The sequence below is a fragment of the Arachis ipaensis genome, chromosome B07 (genome assembly GCF_000816755.2).
Source record: "Arachis ipaensis cultivar K30076 chromosome B07, Araip1.1, whole genome shotgun sequence".
Lineage (NCBI taxonomy): Eukaryota > Viridiplantae > Streptophyta > Magnoliopsida > Fabales > Fabaceae > Arachis > Arachis ipaensis.
Genome location: NC_029791.2, coordinates 85,446,741 through 85,466,629, shown reverse-complemented (window position 1 = coordinate 85,466,629; position 19,889 = coordinate 85,446,741). Strand labels below are relative to the sequence as shown.

The window sequence follows — 19,889 nt, the reverse complement described above, 5'->3', positions numbered from 1 at the left end:
AAGGATCAGCCACAGCCCCATGTGAACAGTCTAACAAAGAGCGTAGCATGAAGGGGATACCAGAAACTCCAGTGGACAAGACAGAGAATAAATTCGTACTAGAACAGGTAGAAGAAGCTGTCATTGTTCAAGAAGAAGAGTTGGTTGAAGATCTAGGAGATGCTGAACCTCCATGGGAATCCAGAACTGAGGAGAACTCCGTCAAGGACGCTACAGTTGATGCTAAGGAGGATATTGTACAATCTCCAAGGCAAGTTGTTTATGAAGAATCAGACGGAATAACCCAGGACACAAATTACCTTGATGATGATGTCACAAGTCAAATTCTCTTAGTAATGAACTGGCATCCGCAAGTGAATTCTCTGAGGTCGAAGAATCTTCCCCAAGTGAATATGAAGATGATGCGGATGTAGATTTCTCTCAACCTCCAATCTATGACTCAAGTGATGAGGAAGACATAGAAGACTTTGACTAGGACACAGATACAATTGTAGAACTTTGTAAGGAAGTGGAGGAATTCACAGAAGAGCACAAGGGAGTAGAACTTACAAAACCACCGGAAACACCTATCCCAAGGCCATTACCACCTAATACAAGCTTCAAATGGGTACAATACTTAACCTATAACTTTACTTATTCACTTGAATATGGTTTGCTTGAAACAGATGGCCAGCTTAGAGCTCTTTGCGGCTTTAAGAGTAAGATGGAAATGGCTCGTACTCAGAGCTGGTGCACAAGGTTCAATAAGGTTCCACGCTTCACCTAGAAGTACATGGATTGGTATCATGCTCAATTGCATAGATCGCGGAGAACGTTTGGTCACCATGGTGAGATTCTACTTTTTAAACCGCCCGGATGGGAACATATAGATCAAGACGGAGGCGGATTTAATAGCAAAGCTTGGGATCCTGGAATCTATTCCGACATTCATCACCCCGGGAGCCTGAAAATTTGTCTGAAGCTGCTCAGAAGCTCTACATGCCTAGTATGGGACCCCGGAGGCTATTGGCATTCCAAGCACTGGTGGAGATTTTTGGACGAATTTAAACATAAGCCGCTATAGCAAGAAGCTCCTCCAATGTCCAACTTAAGGACTTTAATTAAAAGTGCTAGGTGGGAGACAACCCACCATGGTATGGTCACTTCTTTTTCAATTTAATTCTTGTTAATTGCTTTCATTTTTATTTTCTTTTCATTTTACCTTATTGAACCTAGAATCATGCATAGCATTCATATTAATCATTCCATTTTGCATTTATCTCAGTTCAAAAAAAAAAAGGGGATGCACGACGCGACCGCATGCCCCATGCGATCACGTCATATTGCGAAAACACTATCCACGTGACCGCGTCATCCATGCGGCCGCGTGACCTGGAGATCGGCGTAAACATCCAACGTCCAGAAAGTTAGGCTAGAATCGTGCTGCCGTTGTGCGTCTAGCACAAAATGGCCCACGCGATCGCATGCCCCATGCGATCGCGTCACATGCACACAACCAATCCAACGCCACCGCGTGAGCGACGCGATCGTGTCACATAGATTGCACAATTCCCAATAGGAGACAGAGAGTTGTGCTGGAACAACGCTGGATTTGTGCATTTAGCACAATTTCCAGCGACGCGATCGCATGCCCGATGCGATCGCGTCATCCTTTCTTTTACCCCTTCCATGCGATCGCGCGCCCCACGCGATCGCGTCACTCCCATTTTCACCCCAACCACGCGACCATGTGCCCCACGCGGCCGCGTGTATTCAAAAATATAACACCCCCTGTCACGCGAAACCCTACATTCGCGCAGCCCTCCCCCCCACCCCTAACAGCAGCAACTGCCGTGCCCACCGCCACCAGCCGTAGCGCCGGACGTCACCGCCAACCACCGTGCGAACCACCGGACGCCACCATCACCACCACCCGACCACCTTCCTGCCTACTCTCCTTATTCAGCCTTCCAGGTTCCGCAACACGCAATCCCTTTTATCCGTTCGTAGTTCTTCTTATTTTTTTCCATTTCTGTTCATAATTAGGATAGATAGATATGCATGTTGTAGTGGATTTTAGGTTGTTAGGTAGATTAGGCTGTGGTTAGTGAATTTAGGTCTGATTACTTGCACTGTTCATGTTTCTGTTTTATCAAAACTGTAATTCTGCTATTCCTATGACCTTGTTCATATGCTATGATTTCCTGCATTTGCTGCTTGTTACTCTGAATTTTCATGTTTCTATTAATTATAGGTAACTGCAGCAAGTTTTTTTTAATTCATATGAACTGCCCTGTTTGCTGTTTATTTTCTGGGACAATCCAATTTTAGCCGGAATGCTGCCCAAATTTTTTGTGAATTATTTTCATTCATGTTTTGGTTTGGCAATCTGAACTCTGTTGTCCTCTGCTTTACCCAAACCATTTCATGAATGCTATGGCAGACTTTCTTATCCTCTTTGATTTCCTAGTTTATAAACTGCATTTGTGATATTTTGATTCCAATTCTTACTTTCTTTATATCTATTTGAATCAACTTCACCCTGTTTTCCTTGTTCGGTTATGAGTTATTTCTAGTCATAATTGTGAATCCTTGTTACATGGACTATTTTCTTTATGCCACTTACTGACTCACTAATTTTGATTTACTAACTTCTTTTTCAAATTCTAACCATACTAACCTTTTAAAGTCTCTTTTCTGATTTTTCACTTTCCTCTAACTTTCTAACCATGGCATAATGACAATTTTTCTATTTAACTTGAATTCTGATACATTTTGGATTGTAAATTCTTCCTTTCCAAATTTTAAACTACTAAACAATCCTCAATGCACATTTACTTGACTCATTTACCTCATTCCAATTCTCCTTTGCCGCTTTGAGTTTTCGTTGTTTAATTGCCTATTTGCTTCCCTATTTTTATCCATATCCTGGTTTCCCATTTTTCAGGATGTCTGCCTCACAGAGGAAAGGAAAAGGCAAGGCTACTGGCAAGCGCAAGAGAGGAGATTCCTCCCAGTCCATCATTGACCTAATCCATGATTCCTCAAGGCGGGAGAAGAACTTTACACAGCAGGAAAAAGCTGACCAGCTACTCCCTGCAAATGATTCAATAAAATTTGCAAAACGATACTGTGAGTTGAGTATCCGGCATTTGCAAACTCCAGGAATCTATACCTGGAGAGAACTCTGAAGATTCCAGAAGCACTCCAGCAGTACACCACTGAGCAAATCAAGCAAAGAGGCTGGTTCTTTCTGGAGAGAGCACTGACAGAGGTCAATGCATATTGGGTCAGGGAATTCTACTACAACTACTACATCACCACCCTCGATGCAGTGAACCTGAGAGGAAAGCAGATTCTAGTCACTGAGGAGGCCATAGAGGACATTCTCCGGCTCCCAGCCAAGTCTGATCAGCCTGATGGTTATACAAAGGCTGAAGAGGACATGCGCCTGATGCAGTTTGATTGGGATGCTGTGAAGGCACGGATAGCTCTCGACCCGACGGTTCCTTGGGAGATGGGTCAGGACACCACCATGCCTAGAGGGATTAAGAGGGCGTACTTAAATGATGACGCTCGGTTATGGCACCAGATCTTGAGCAACTATGTGATGCCGAGTACTCATGAGACGGAGATTCTGGCTGCTATGATTACCCTCCTATGGTATATGATGGAGGGTAAGGACCTTTATCTACCACGCTTTATCCGACATTATATGGCCAGGGTCCACGTCCGAGGCACCCTCCCTTTTCTGTATCTGGTTACACAGCTAGGCCATCGAGCTGACGTGCCATGGGAGGATGCCGATGAGAGACCACCAGCGGCGGACTGCAGGAAGATCATTCCTCACAGCAGGAACTTCCTAGCTTTGGGCTACAGACCACCACCCTTCACTGCTACTGATGAGACAGCCCCACCGTCAGCTAGACCCTCTTCATCCACGGCTGCCCCTACTGCCCCTGCTGCCACAACTGCACCTCCACCTGCCTCTGAGCCCGTATACCGCCTCGTGCACCGCCTATTTCGACAGCTTGATCAGATGGAGCGCCGTAACCGGCGCCGGTATGAGAGATTGGAGCGTCGCAGCTAGCGACGCTATTCGCATCTGAAGCTGATGATCCAATAGGGTGGTGACATCCCCTCCGAGCCCGACACACCATCAGAGCCATCAGAGGAGGAGGAGACTCACTTCCAGGAGGAGACCCATCAGCAGGCAGACACAGAGCAGGTTGCACCACATCAGGAGGTTACGCATCAGATCGAGGCTGCAGATCTGGAGATCCCGATCCAGTCAGCACCGCCTCTACAGTAGCCAGACGCTCAGCCCACCACCACCACAGAGCCTCCAGCTACTATCCCTACTAGTGATGACACCCCTTCACACCTGGCTTGACTGAGCATCAGGGACGATGCTTCATTTTAAGTGTGGGGAGGTCGCCATCTCTGGCGTTTTATTTTGGTGAACCACTACATCTCTTTTTTTTCTTTTATTTTGGATATTTTTTTGTATTTTTCTTTTTACTGTTATTTTCTGAGTACTTATACATTACTACTTTTATGTATTTTTACTCTATTTCTGCATCTTGCATTTTTAGTTCATATTTTTAGTTATTTAGTTTAGTTTGCAATTCTGACTTATTAGTGGATTAATTAGTGTAGTTTACCCTTTTTAGCATAAGATAGCATAGTTAAATTGAAAAAGGAAGTAAGCTAGGAAATTGAACATAACAGATTTAAATCTATAAACCTTGTATATATAGCATTACATCATATAGTTAAGTTGACAACATTTCACCAAGGAGGAACATTAAAAACTTTAAAGGCTACCCTAAATAATTTTTTTTATGAGAATAATGGGAATTTTTAACTAAACCTGCATAACATATATGAATGATATATGATGCTTGAATTAGAGAACACACAGCCTGTGAGTCTTGAGCTTAATTGTATGGTTGCATTCAAACCATAATTTCATTCCTGTGTGTTTCACTTCTTTTTATTCTGATGTTCTTTACTTTGCTTTAATCTATATGTCCAATTATAAAATATAGAATATAGAATATAGATACATACCAAAAGAATGATTGAGGCCATCATTTGATTTTTAGCTCACTTACCCCAAAATAACCTACCTTTCACATCACCCTTGTTAGCCCCCTTGAGCCTTTAAAATCCCTTTTATTCTATTTAACCACACTACTAGCCTTAAGCAGAAAAACAAAATAAAACCGCAAGTTGAATCCTTGGTTAGCTTAAGATAGAAAATTATGAATAGATTAAAATATGGGGAACCTATTGGGAACATGGATGATAGAAACAAAAGGTAGAAAAATTAAAAGAAATAAAAATAAAATTTAGGAAGCATGCTCATGAGAAATCAAAGTGATTCAATTACCATGTGCAAAAAAAAAAAAAGAGAAGAAGTTATTTTTCAGCATTTAATAAAAGGGGATATAAAAGAATTCTCCAATGCAAAATAAAAGCAATGCACATGGGATAAAAATAAAATTGAAGCATGAGCATGTAACAACAAGTGGGAAAATATTGGAAAATAGGTAAAGAAGTTATATTTTACTAAAATATGTATGTTATGTGAGATCTTAGTCTAATTAAGGATTCACTTATTAGCTCACTTAGCCTTATACATATATCCTTACCTTTACCTTAGCCCCATTACAACCTTAAGTAAAGACCTCAAAGACCTCGGTATGACTGTACTCTATAATTGTTGATTGGTTAGATGAAGAACAAAGTTATAGAAAGTAAGAATAAAAAGAAAAGTAGAGTGAATAAACCCAATAAACACTGAGTGACTAGAGGGTAAACACAAAATCCAGTGAGGGTAGATGCATTTAGAATAGGTTGCATTGCATAACATTCCACCACTTCAACCTTACCTTATTCTTTACCTTGGATTTAGCATGAGGACATGCTATTGTTTAAGTGTGGGGAGGTTGATAAATCCATATTTCATGAGTTATTTTGTGCTTAGTTTGAGTGATTTATTCAATCCTTCACCCACTTATTCATATTAATTGCATGGTTTTACTATCCCTTCCTTATTATGTGATGTATGTGAAAAAGATGTTTCCCAAGCTTTAAAATTAATTATTTTAATTACCTTTATTTCCATTCGATGCCGTGATTAGTGTATTGAGTAGTTTCAGATTTTCCAAGGCAGAATGACTTAAAGGATGGAAAAGGAAACGTACAAAAATGGAAGAAAAGTGCGAAACAGAGTTTTGCAGAAATTGGTATCCACGCGATCGCATGGACGATGCGATCGCGTGCCAGAAGCAAAGAAGCAGCGACGCGACCGCGCGCCTTAAGTAGAATGCATACGACGCGGACGCGTGACTGAGGCGACCGCGTGGCAAGGAAAAGCTCCAGATGACGCGACCGCGTGACCCACGCGGACGCGTGACAGAGGCCACGTATCAGAATTTACAGAATATGCCCCCAGCGATTTCTGAAGCCCTTTTGGCCCAGATCCAAGCACAGAATACATAGATTAAAGGTTATAAAGTGGAGGGATGCATCCATTTAGAGAGAGCTCGCATTTTTTACTACTTTCCATGATTTAGATTTAGTTTGAGAGAGGTTCTCTCCTCTCTCTTCTAGGATTTAGGACTTCTCTTAGTTTGTAAGAGTGACTCTCGATCCAGGTTTTATGTTTCTTTGTTTTAAGCTTCCCTTTTCAGTTTTATTTATCTATTCCAGCACTTGAGTTGATTAATTACTTTTATAATTGAATTTATGAATTATTCCATATTATAGATTATTTTTTGAATTAATGATATTTGAGGTATTTTCAGTTTATGATTGCTCTTTTTACTTTATGTTATCATCGTTTCCGATCTGAAGACATTTTATTCCAGCAATTTACTTTTTCCCTTTTTGGTCTTGGTTAAGAAATCAGTAACTCAACAGTTGTCAAACTCAGCATAATTGATAATCGTTATCTTGCTAATTGAACTGAACTTCAATAATCCTAACTTTTTCTTAGGAAATAAATAGGATTCGAAGGTCAAACTAATTAGTCCCTTGACTTTCCTTTGCTTTAGTAAAGGTTAACTAAGTGGAATTTATATTCAACTTTCATTATTGTTGAGAGAGATAACTATGTTGGACTTCCAATTTCTCTTACCTTGCTAGAAGTTTGCTTTATAGTATTTATTTATTTTAATTGCCATCTACTTTTCTAGTCATTTAAATCACTTGCTTCTCACCTTCTAAACCCTGATTACAACCTTTATAGCCAATAATAAGAACATACTTCCTTGCAGTTCCTTGAGAAGACGACCCGAGGTTTAAATACTCGGTTAACAATTTTTAAAGGGGTTTGTTACTTGTGACACCCAAACGTTTGTACGATGGGATTTCTGTCGGTTTAGAGACTATATCTACAACGCGACTGTTTTTATGAACTTCTTTACTGGCAAAAATTCCAACGTCAAAGAGGACCAGACTGGAGCAAGCTATTTGAAATCATGTGCGATGCTTCCAACCATGCAGTGGGAGCGACGCTTGCTCAGCGTGAAGGTAAGGACCCTTTTGTAATTGCTTATGCGTCTAAGACTTTAGACGCTACTCAGTCTAATTACACTACTACTGAGAAAGAGCTTCTTGCTATTATTTTTGCTCTGGATAAATTCCGAGCCTATTTACTTGGTGCTAAAGTAGTAGTGTATTCAGACCACGCAGAACTAAAGTATTTATTAGCTAAAAAGGAGTCCAAACCAAGGCTTATACGTTGGATACTGCTACTTCAAGAAATTGATTTAGAAATTAAGGATAGGAGTGGTAATCAGAATCTAGTGGCAGACCACTTGAGTCGCCTTGAGCACATTAAGGATACCTCCACTCCTATAAATGATAATTTCCCATTTGATAACCTGCAAGCAGTATCTGAAGTAGTCCCTTGGTATGCACCTGTAGCTAATTATCTAGTCAGCCGCACTTTTCCTCCAAACTTTACTAAGCATCAAAGAGACAAGCTGAAAAGCGAGTCCAAATATTATATATGGAATGACCCATATTTATGGAGATGTGGCGCTGACCAGATAATTAGACGGTGTGTGCCTCAATCAGAATTCCAATCCATTTTAGAGGCATGCCACTCATCTGAGAGTGGATGACATTTTAGACTGTGGATTCTGGTGGCCTGCTCTTTTTAAAGACGCTGCTGAATTTTGTAAATCTTGTTCCCCATGCCAAAGGTTTGGTAATATATCCAAGAGGGATGAGATGCCTCAACAGACTATGCTTTTCTGTGAAATTTTTAATGTTTGGGGCATTGACTTCATGGGTCCATTTCTAAATTCTAATGGTCATTTTTATATATTATTAGCTGTAGATTACGTTTCTAAATGGGTGGAAGCAATTCCTACCCACACTGATGATGCTAACACTGTTGTTTCCTTTGTTAGAAACCATATCATTTGTCGCTTTGGATCACCACAAGCAATCGTGAGCGATCAAGGCACCCATTTTTGTAACAGGAGACTAACATGATTACTGAAGAAGCATGGGATAATTCATAAAGTGGCAACATCCTACCATCCCCAGACTAATGGGCAAGCCGAAGTGTCTAACAAAGAGATAAAGCATATCTTGCAGAAGATAGTCAAACCTCATAGAAGAGACTGGAGCACCAGGCTACAAGATGCACTCTGGGCATACAGAACGGCATACAAGACACCCATTGGGATGAGTCCCTTCCGCTTAGTTTATGGAAAAGTCTGCCACCTCCCAGTTGAGGTAGAGCACAAAGCCTTTTGGGCAGTGAAGGAGTGCAATATGGAATTTGAGCAAGCCGGAGCTAAAATAAAGTTGCAACTGCAAGAATTAGAAAGCCTTCGCCTAGAAGCTTTTGAGAACTCAAGGCTGTACAAGGAAAAAATAAAGGCTGTGCATGATAAGCACATCAAGAGGAGAGAGTTCCAACCTGGGGACTTTGTCCTCCTTTACAACTCTAGACTGAAGCTCATGCCAGGCAAGTTGAGATCAAGATGGGAAGGTCCATATAGAGTAGAGAAGGCTGAGCCATATGGAGTTTTCCACCTAAGTCATCCTTCCAACTCTGAATTCATCAAAGTTAATGGACATCTCTTAAAGCTATATCATGGTGAGAAGGCGACAAGAAACAAGGAGTTACAAGTCTTCCTCTTGGAGGATCCACCAACAGCAGAAGGCTGAGCTAGTGGAGCGTCCAACTTAAGGACGTTAAAGCAAAGTGCTGGGGTGGAGACAACCCACCATGGTATGATCGTTTCTTTCTTTTATTTCTTTATTTCCTTTCTCAATAACTCTTCTTAGTATTAGTGCCTATAGTTTACATCTTCATTTGCATATATAATATATATATATATATATATAATAAATAAGGGGACAAAATTACCCCAATGTTAAGTTAAAATTCAAAGATCAATGTATATATGATAAAATTAAAATAAAAGTTGATACATGAGTTTGGAATGTGAGTGGGAAATTTTGGGTAGCTAGGTATGAAATTTAAAGTTATATAGAATATATATGTGTTAGGTAAAAGCTTAGGTTAATTAAAGATTCAATTTATAAGCTCACTTAGCCATATATATCCTTACCTCTACCTTAGCCCCATTACAACCTTGAAAAGACCTCATGATGTTTGCATTGGTGCATTAAATGTTGTTGATTGGTTAGGTAAAGAACAAAAAAATTAGAAAGCATGATTAGAGAAGGATAGAGTGACTACCCTATACACTTGAGAGACTAGAGTGCACACACATCATCAGTGAGGGTTCAATGCTTGAATTCTATGTTCCCTCCTTTCATGAGCTACCTTCTTGCATTTTTTTTATCTGTTGTTATTGTATAGGAATTGAATTAGTGGAATTTGATTTGTGCTTGTCTTGAAGAGCTTATTTACTTTTAACTAAGTGGACAAGAATCATATAGTTGCATTCATATCTATAGGTTGCATTGCATTGCATGAGTTTTACATGTTCCTACTCATTTATTTTATCTCCTTCAACTAAACATGAGGACATGCTAATGTTTAAGTGTGGGGAGGTTGATAAACCATTATTTTATGGTTTATATTGTGTTTAATTGTGTGATTTTATTAAATCTTTACCCACTTATTCATTAAATTAGCATGTATTTACAATTCCTTCCAAAATTACTCCATGGTTGAAAACTTACTTCCTAGAGACTTTTATTTATGTATTTTAATTCTCCTTTATTCCATTCGATGCCGTGATCCATGTGTTAAGTGTTTCAGGCTTTATAGGGCATGAATGACTTGGAGATTGGAAAGGAGGCTTGCAAAAATGGAAGGAACACAAGAAATTAAGGAGATGACCAGCGAGAAGCAACGCGGACGCATGGCTCACGCGACCGCGCGAATTGGAGAAATCATAGTGACGCGCTCGCGTGCCTGATGCGAACGCGTGAACTGAAAGCTGCATGAGTGACGCGAATGCGTGGACGACGCGCACACGTGGAAAGGCAAAATGCTGGATGACGCGATCGTGTGATGTGTGCGATCTACAGATTTTGCAGAATTTGCTGGGGCGATTTTGGGCCATGTTTTGACCCAGTTTTCGGCCCAGAAAAGCAAATTAGAGCCACGGAACATGCAGAGACAAAGGAGGACATTCATTCCACATAATTTTAGTTTTTAGATCTGAATTTACTCCTCCTCTCGGTTTTCTCTCTACACATTCATAGTTCTTAGGATTTTGACTTTATTGCTTTTTGGATTGGGATATTGAGAAGAGTTATTACCTCTGCCAAGACTTCATCATTCTAGTTTGTTTCCTTACTTGTCACTTACTCTTTCATATCTTTAATTTATTCAGAGTTACTATTGGATGAATTTTAGAATTTATTAATACAAGAACTATTTTATTTTTAATTGATCTCTTTTTGATTATTATTGATCATGCCTTCCTTGATTTCCCTTTCTTATTTTGTAAAGTTTACAATCATAATGAGCTAGTAGTTTCATAACTTGATTGGGAGTTGGTTGAAAGGAGGACCTTGAGTTGGAATTCTCAAGAGTAAAATTATAATTGGGTTTATCGTTGGGTCGCCCTCTAGTCACTGACACTATTCCTTCCCAAGGGAGAGGATTAGAACCTTTGAATAGAAACTAACTTCCAACTTGCTTGACTTTCCTTTATCTGGTAAAGGATAACTGATCACACAACCTTCAATTATCAATTGATCTTGGGAGAACTCCAACAAGGATAGGACTTCCGACTAATCTACTCCCGGTCAAGGTTTTTATTTAAATTACACAAATTCTCTGATTTAATTTTCTATCTATCAAACTCAAACCCCTTTTGGAAAACATCTGATTAATAAAATAGCATATCTTTCTGCAACTCGTTGGGAGATGACCTTGGATTCATACTCCCAGTATTTTAATTCTAATTTTGTGACAACCCTTCTAAATTGATAAGTGAATTTTTAGTTGGTTAAGAACTATACTTGCAACATATCTCTTATAATAATTTCTTAACTCGCCAATTTCCGCCACGTCAAGACTATACTTGCAACGCCATATTTTTGTGAAAATCTTTACCGACATTTTTCCTCCGTCAGGGCTTTAGGTTAACCCTTCTTAGTTGAATGGGCTTGCCTTGGGAATCCCTTTTCCACGGTGCTTTGTCCACACAGATATCTGAGAGCACTTGATCTAATCTCTGATCAAAGTTGACTCTCCTAGTGTAAGGATGAGGATCTCCTTGAATTAGAGGCAAGTTGAATGCCAACCTCACACTTTTCGGGCTGAAATCTAAGATTCTTCCTCAGACCATGGTGATCTAATTCCTTGGATTTGGGTTCACAATAGTGTCATGGTTTTTACTAACCCATGCATTAGCATAGAACTCTTGCACCATGAGATTTCCAACATCCTGAATGGGATTGGTTAAGACTTCCGAACCTCTTCTCCAGATCACTCTTCGAATTTCCAGATATTCATTCTTCTTGAGCATAATAGGGACCTCCGGGATCACTTTCTTCTCTGCCACTACTTCATAAAAGTGGCCTTGGTGGTCTTTGGTGATGAATCTCTCCATCTCCCAAAATTCAGAGGAGGTGGCTACTTCTTTTCCTTTCCTCTTTCTAGAGGGGTCTCTAACCTTGGGTGCCATGAATGGTAATGGAAAGAAAGAAAAAGCTATGCTTTTCCAACACCAAACTTAAAACTTTGCTCGTCCTCAAGCAAAAATAAAGAAAAGAGAAGAATGGAGTAGAAGAAGAAGAAAATAGAAGGATATACAGAGAGAGAGGGCTTGGCCTTGTGGAGTTTTGGGTGGGAAATTTTGTTTTGAAGTGGATGGGGGTAGGTGGGATTATGATGGTTTTGGGGAAGTGAAATGGATGTGATTGGGCTAGGGTTTATAAGGAAGTGTGTTTGGGGAAGTGTGAAAGTAGGTAGGAATAAGTGGGGTAGGTGAAAGATACTGTGGGACCCACTGGTCCTGAGAGGCTAGAGAATCTAGATTCCCTGCTTCTCTGCATTGGCATTTGAATGCCCAAGGGCTACTCCCTGGCTGGCATTCAACGCCATCAATACTACCCATGAGGGACATTGAACGCCCAACAGGGATACCCTGGCTGGCGTTCAACTTTAACACTCCATCCAAAGTGTTCTGTTTTTACTGCTGTGAAAGTCTGTCTCTGTTTTGACTGTTGCATATAATTATGACTCTAAAAAGCAAGAAAAACAAAATAAAAGGAAATAATAATTAATTAAGGTTGGGTTGGCTCCCAACAAGCACTTCTTTAACATCACTAGCTTGACGGTTAGCTCCTTACGGAGGTGAGTATGGGCTTAGATTTTCACCCCTTACAGTGAATTTTCTTCCTGTCTTCTCATGAATTCTTGGTGAAGACAACTCACATGCCAAGTGAGAGGCCTTCAGTTGAAACTTTCTTGTTCTTCTTAGTACCTTTGTGCTTAGAGCTTGTTGATGGCTGCCCAACACTAAACCTAGAATTGATGTTTGGGGGCTCTATAGAGCTCTGTGTAACAACCCTAGTTTTTGAAAATCAAATAAAATAGTTATTTGTGATTTATTATATTTGTTGATAACTTTATTTTAAGAAAATTATTTTACTAAAGGTAATTAAATACATTTTCATGATAATTGAAGTTTAAATTAATTAGAATTTTTATATAATCTTTATTGGATCTTTGGTATAATTGAAATTATAAGTTTGATAATTGAAAAATTAGAATAATTGTATAATATAATTTAAATAAATTCTATTTTGAATGAATTATATTATTAACTTGAACTCCTAGAAATTATTTTTATTAGAAATGATTAGATTGATATTTATAAATACTTTAAGTTTAAGTCAATTAATATTTATGTACAACTTTATTATAATTAATTATTTTATAAATTGAAATTAAAGTTTCAGAGATAGGAAAATAATAGAGATTTGTATGATTTAATCTAGAAATTAAAATTTGAATTTAAATTGTACTTTACAAAATATAATTAACTTGTTCAATTTATAATTGTAAATTAGAAATAATTGATTTAACTTAGCAATATGTTGATAAATAATGCTCCTAAATATTTTTAAGAGAGTATATTTGATTTTAAAATTATCCTACTCTCCAATTTTATCAAAATATCTATTCATATCTATCCATATTCTTTTATAAAATCCTAATTTCTAACCCTAATTCCCAAATTGAATCAGAAACCCTAATTCCCAAATCCCAGAAACCCTAACCCTAATTTTCCCCCTTTCCCCAGCCCTGAAGCACGCAGCCCCCACCCCTTTCCTTCCCTAAACGTAAATATCACACACACACTCAACAGAGAGAAAGGATAGAAGAGAAGAGGGAGCCGTCGCACTCCACCGTTCAACCTCGTCCCGCCGTGCCTCCATGGTCGCCGTTGCTGCAAGCTCGCCACCGCCGAGGAGAAGCTGCCGCCGCGCCTTGCTGTCGACCTAATCACGTCGCCGCCGACCCGTGACGCTGCCTCCAGAACCGCGAGAAGGACAGAGGGAGAAGAGAGAGAGTTCGCGTCGGAGGAGAGAAGGAGCCCGTTCCTCACCGCCGTCACCCATGGAGCCACGAGCTGCGCCGGTCGCCACCGCGTCGCGTCGGAGAGGAAGCCCGAGACTGAGTGCCGCTGGGAGAGAGGAAGACGCGGGCTGGAGGAGCTGCATCCAGTCACCGCTAACGCGCCACTTACTGCCGCCGTTCCGCCGTCGCCGAGCCGTTGCATCACTGGACGTCATCGCAGGAAGACCACAGGGAGGGGCTCGCAAGTTCTGCCCCTACTTCTGGTTTATGGAATCTCACAAGAACGCACTGCCGCCATTGAGCTGTCTGTTGCTGTTATAGTCGTTCTGGCCATCGGAGAACCACCGATGGAGCTCACTGGAACTGCTCAGAGGTTTTTGTCACTCATTCTGATTCTATCCTGTTTCGAGAATCTCACTGCTGCCACTGGAATCACAAACCAGAAAGGGGAGGATGTCATTTTCCTCGTTGCTGATGTTGCCATGGGAACTGGTGCTGGGAACTACTAACAGAACTGCTGTGCTTGGCGATCTTCGTGAGTTTCGACTAATTGAGGTAGGGGATTTAACGTTTTTAATTTAGAATGCCTACCAAGTTATTGGATAAGTGCAAATGGTTAACAATAGTTAAGAACTTCTTAATTGACATGAATGACTTGAAATGCATTTGAAATTAGTTAATCGTTGTGATTATTCTGAGCTATGATTGAACTTAGATGTTGTTGTAAATAATGATTAATTTCGTGTAACTTATTAAATTGAAATATGCTGAGTTAATTATTGAAAAGCGGACGTATGGATAATTGATGAATTGAGTTTGGATTGTTGCTATGAATGTTCTTTGGGTTTTGTTGTTGTGAGTGTTTGAAGCTGTAATTGATATTGGTGTTCTAATTTTGATGGATTTGTTAGAAATTCTGATCTTATGTGATATTGCTGAATTGGCTGGAATCTGGTTGTGAATTGTATTTTGAATTACTGATTTTGTGATGGGATGGCTGAGGTTCTGATCTTGAGTAAGTTATTTTGGATTATTTGATATTGAATTGGAATTTTAATATATTGGAATGGCTGTGAAATGGACTTGTGATGGGTTGGAATTGGTTGAACTGTGGCTGCGATTAGTAATTCATTTAAGTTTACTTATTAAAATGAGATATGATGAGTTAATCATTGAATGAAATGTATTTGAGAAAGGTTAGTTGTGGTAATTATACTGAGTTATAATTGAAGTTGGATGCGGATGTGAACTGAGTTCAGGTTATGGCTGTGATATTGAATGGCTTCGTTGCCGTGAGTAATTAACTGATGAGGTTTACTTTGATTTAAGGCCGTGATTGTTACGGGTTTTTCTGATTATTTTAGAATTGCTGGGAAATTCCAATTTTAGTCGATTATACCAAGTTGGTTATTATTGTTGATTTAAGTCCAATTAGAGTTGATTTTGAGGACGGTTAAAGAATTGAAGGTTGACCACTGAACTGTTTTCTTAAAATATGATCTTTAGAATAAAATGGTAACTTTGCTAATAACTGAATAACTTTAAAAATAACTAGAAACATGAAAAGTTGTTGTTTTGGATATTAGTTATGAATTCTTGAAGTTGGGCTGGTTAAGTTTTAAAGAATGGTTTATGGAAACTCTAATTTTAATTAATGTTAGGATGTTGGTTTTCAAACTGATTTATGATAAGATGATTATTGAGATTCTGTTGTTGTGATAACTGCTGATAAAAGAACTGGTGATTTGTGGAGAAAGAGGGAACCCGTAAGGGTGGCAAAGTCCGAGTTTTAGGGGAGATGCTGTCGAATTTTCATAAAAATCCAGATTCTGTTTTAAAATGTGATTTAGAAAAAGATTTGGACTTGAGAGGTTCTACGAATTGGTTCTTGATTTATTAAGAAATTGGTGTTTTGATTTAAACTGTTTAATAAAAGTTCATGTTACTTGATTGATTTAAATATGAAGGGGCCTATGTTTTGAAGTTTGGTTAAAGAAGTACCTTTGGGAGAGTTTCTGATTTAAGAATGAAAAGAAATTGGGTTTTTCTTGGACTTAAACAATTTTGGTTTTGAAACTGGTTCAGAACTCTTGGCTTACATGCTTTGGTTTTGATTTTAAATCCTTACTTTAATTTATCTCAACTTAAGCAGCTATGATTCCGAGAATTTCTGAAGAGTTTAAGAAATGAGGCAGGTTATTCTTCCCTAAAGTCTTGAGTCCTTGCCAAAGTTGTTGATTAATAACTCTTGATTTCAAAGTGATGAAGCGAATAATTTGAAAATGAGTGATTATGAGTCTTTCAGAAGAGATTTTGAATCTGGCTTGGTTATGAAGTTGTTTGAAAGTTTTAAAAAGAAAATTTACTTAAGAAAAGTGGTTCTTGGCAAGATGTGAACTGAATACATTTATAATTTGAAAGTAGGCCAAGAATGATTTTTTTGAAATAAGATTTTGAGTCTGATTGACTGTGGATGTTATTGAGAATATGATGAGGCTTGGCAAGGATGGTGGTATAGTCCCGCTTGCTCAGTGCGTAAACTGTTATGCAGGGATGGTGGTTTTGTCCCGCCTGCAGTGAGGATGGTGGTTTTGTCCTGCTCACATATTGATAAATTATTTGGCAAGGACGGTGGTTTAAATCCCGCTTGCGTGTTCCGGGCAAGGATGGTGGTTTAGTCCCGCTTGCTTGTGGAACCTACGGATAAGGATGGTGGTTGAGTCCCGCTTATCCGAGTCGGGTCTGGCAATATAACCGACGCATGAGCTCATGGCCAGTAGGACAGGCATGCATCATATGCATTTATATGACATTGTTTGGGTGTGCAAATTATAATTGGTTTGCCTATGTGAATAGTTATGTTTAATTGCTAATTGCTTTACTTGATATAATTGCTTGGTTGTGTTTGAACCTTCTTACTTGTGTTTGTGACTGAAAATTGGTTGGATTGTAATGACTTGGTTGTTGATTAAGTTGCTTGGGCCTAGGGCTGTGGTTAATTACGAGATGGACTGAAGACTGTGTTTGGTTTATATTTTTGGTTTAGAAAAGTATGAAAAGCTAAACTGGTTCAGCAAACTTAATGAAACTATGCTTGGAACAGTTTGATCATTCATACTGTCTAGGAAAAACTTTTAAAAAGGCTTTTGGATTTTTAAATATTAATACTGCTACTTTGGAAAATAAAGGGTTTAATTATATTATTTCTAATTATTTTGATTTGGACATTTTACGGAAAATAATTTGTAAAATTGGTGAGCAAATAGTATTTTCTATATGCAATTAGTGTTAGATTTAATGTGGGTTTCAATTACTATATTGTCCACAATTTTACCAGAAATTACCATAATGCCCCTAACCCTAACTTTTGAAAATGAAACCCTAACCCAGCAACCCGTTACTCGACCCGGTTCCCTTTTCCCCCTCACCCAGCTGCAGCCGAAATTTCCTTTCTTCCCCCAAAGTAGTATAGCACACACGGTTTCCTTTTTCCTTTTCCATGAAAGGAAAGAAGCAGAAGTAGGAAACGGAGAAGAGGGAGGAGCGAGCTAGCACCGGTGGGCCTCGCCGTCACCACCGAGCTGCTCGCCGTTCGCCACCAACGTCAAAGAAGAGGGGAAGGAGGGGCGTCGCCGTCGGCCGCCGTCGCCTCGTCCAACTGCTGCCTTGCCGCCGCCATGGCGCACCGAATGAAGAGAGAAGAGAGCGTGCCCCGCCGCGCCTCGCCGCCAGTGCCGCCATTGTCACCATCGATGGAGGAGAAGGGGGAGAGCGCTTGCGAGGAGCTGCTGCAGAAGCCACCGCCGTGCATCCTCGTGCCGTCGCTGGAGATCTGGCTGTCGTTGCCGATCATCCTTGCGCCGCATCGGAGACAGAACTGTGAAATAAAGGGAGCGCGACCCACAGCCACCAACGGAGAAGAAAGAGCGCGCAGGAAAGTGAAGCCGCCGCTGTCACCGTCGCGTGTGGAGCCGCCGCCGCGCTTGACCTCCGTTGCTGTTGCACTTCGACCGCCACCATTCTTGCCGCCGTCAAGCTGCGTCGGAAGGAAAGCGCCACCGTCGTGCCCTGTTAGAACTTCTGGAGCCGCGTTGGAGCTCGCTGCAAAATGAGGATGAGGCTAGGACTAGCGCCATTGTGCCTGGTAAGGACCTGCAACAGCTGCTGCTCTTGCTCTGTTCTGCTTTATTTTGCCACTGTTTAATGGTTATCCTTGGCGCCGTTCTGTCCGCTAGAGCTGTTGCTGTCGATTTAGAGTTGCTGCGCAATGGGGCCACTAGGAGAGTATTTCTGCTGTTGAACCATGGGCTCTGCGGCCGAGACTCTGCCGCCGAAGAACACTCTTCCGGTAAGGGTTTTTATTTGAGGTTTCTGTCCTTTTTGAATTCCGAGAATACCGTAGTCACTGCGTGTTGGTTTCAATTGGCGCGATCAGAAATTGTCGTCGCTGCCGCTTAGGTGGCTGCCGGGCTGCCGTTGAACCGGTTCAGAGACCGCCACTATTCCGATTCAGCTGTTCCTTCTTCATTCGGTAAGCGTTTTTGATTTGAAAGCTCTCTAGTTACTATTCTGGCTTCATACACTAAGGCTTTGCGGCATCAATTGCTATGAGACTGAGTTTCTATTGTTATGTGTCGCGATTAGTGTTGCTGTGGTTACCGCGGGAGTGGCTTGGAGCCAAGGTTGCGTTGTTGGTGATCTCGGTTTAAGAGAGGAGGTTCCTATGACGCGTTTGGATTATGGAATTGCGTTTTGAGGTAGGGGCGCTTTCCAAAAACTATGCTTTATGTATTGGAATTATTACATATGGATACTGTTGTGAGAAAATGTGTATTTGGTGATTGTATCGGCCTTATATATAATTTGATTGTATCGAATGATTATGAATGTTTGTTTGGCTGAATTGTTGTGCGGCTTTGTGAAATGTAATCTTTGAAAGTTGATTCTTTAAAGATTTGAAATGAGTTTAATCCGTTGAGGATTGGTTTGAATTGAGTCAATTATTTGGGTGATGTGAAAGATAGAACACTTTTGAATTCAGCCTGGTTTACTTTAATTGACTTGGTTTCGGGCAAATGATTTATTGCTTAATCGATTCTTTAAAGCTTTGGAAATGAGTTAAATCGATTGATATTGAGTTGATTTTAAAATAGTATCCTTGAGATACGCCACTGAGGCGATTGTTGGATTTAGCTTGATTTGAATTGATTTCTGATTTTGTGTTGTTGAAAAGAAATGAGGAACGGTTTAGTTGGGACCCGAACCGGGTGGCAAAAGTCCATGTTTTAGGGGAGGTGTTGCCGAAATTTCTATAAAATCTTAGTCTTGTTTGAAAGGTTATTTAAAAGGTTTGGATTTGAGAAATTGTATTATTTGATTTATTAAGAGGATATTTATGCTTTCCTGCTTAATTTATTTGATGAACCTTATACGTTGAGTTCGGCTTATTTAGAACTGAACTATTTTTACCGTTTGAATCACTGAAGGAAATAATGATGTTCTAATATTGATTTCAATATAAAAAGGAGTTTTTAGTGATTTTTAAAGGAACCTAGACTTTTGATTGAGTAATCAAGTTTGAGGCATTTTGGAAGAGTTGGAAAAATGGGTTCCAAAAAGAAATCTGAAAGCGGTTTGATTCAAATGAACCGGTTCCGTTTCAAATGAGTTGATTTTTGGACCGGGTTGGAACTTGTGATTTTGTATGGTTCGGTTTCATAATAAATTTAATTTTATTTACTTGAACCGAGAATCTATGATTTTAAGAGTTTCAATGAATTTTAAGGAATTGATGTAAGTTGACCTTCCCCTAATCCCTAAAGACTTGGGACTCTGCCGAAAAACTTTTGTTATGAAATTCCAC

General features: G+C 39.8%; 1 protein-coding gene across 1 annotated transcript; it reads left to right on the top strand.

The window, feature by feature from the left end:
- Nucleotides 17,696-18,440, top strand: LOC110264671. Its single transcript, XM_021106754.1, has 2 exons — nucleotides 17,696-18,170; nucleotides 18,262-18,440. Exon 1 carries the CDS (start codon nucleotides 17,704-17,706, stop codon nucleotides 18,136-18,138), a length of 435 nt encoding a protein of 144 aa, XP_020962413.1. The 5' UTR covers nucleotides 17,696-17,703; the 3' UTR covers nucleotides 18,139-18,170; nucleotides 18,262-18,440.

Excerpts from the sequence above, each read along its gene's own strand:
- LOC110264671 (XM_021106754.1), top strand. The coding sequence starts at position 17,704 with ATGGCGCACCGAATGAAGAGAGAAGAGAGCGTGCCCCGCCGCGCCTCG.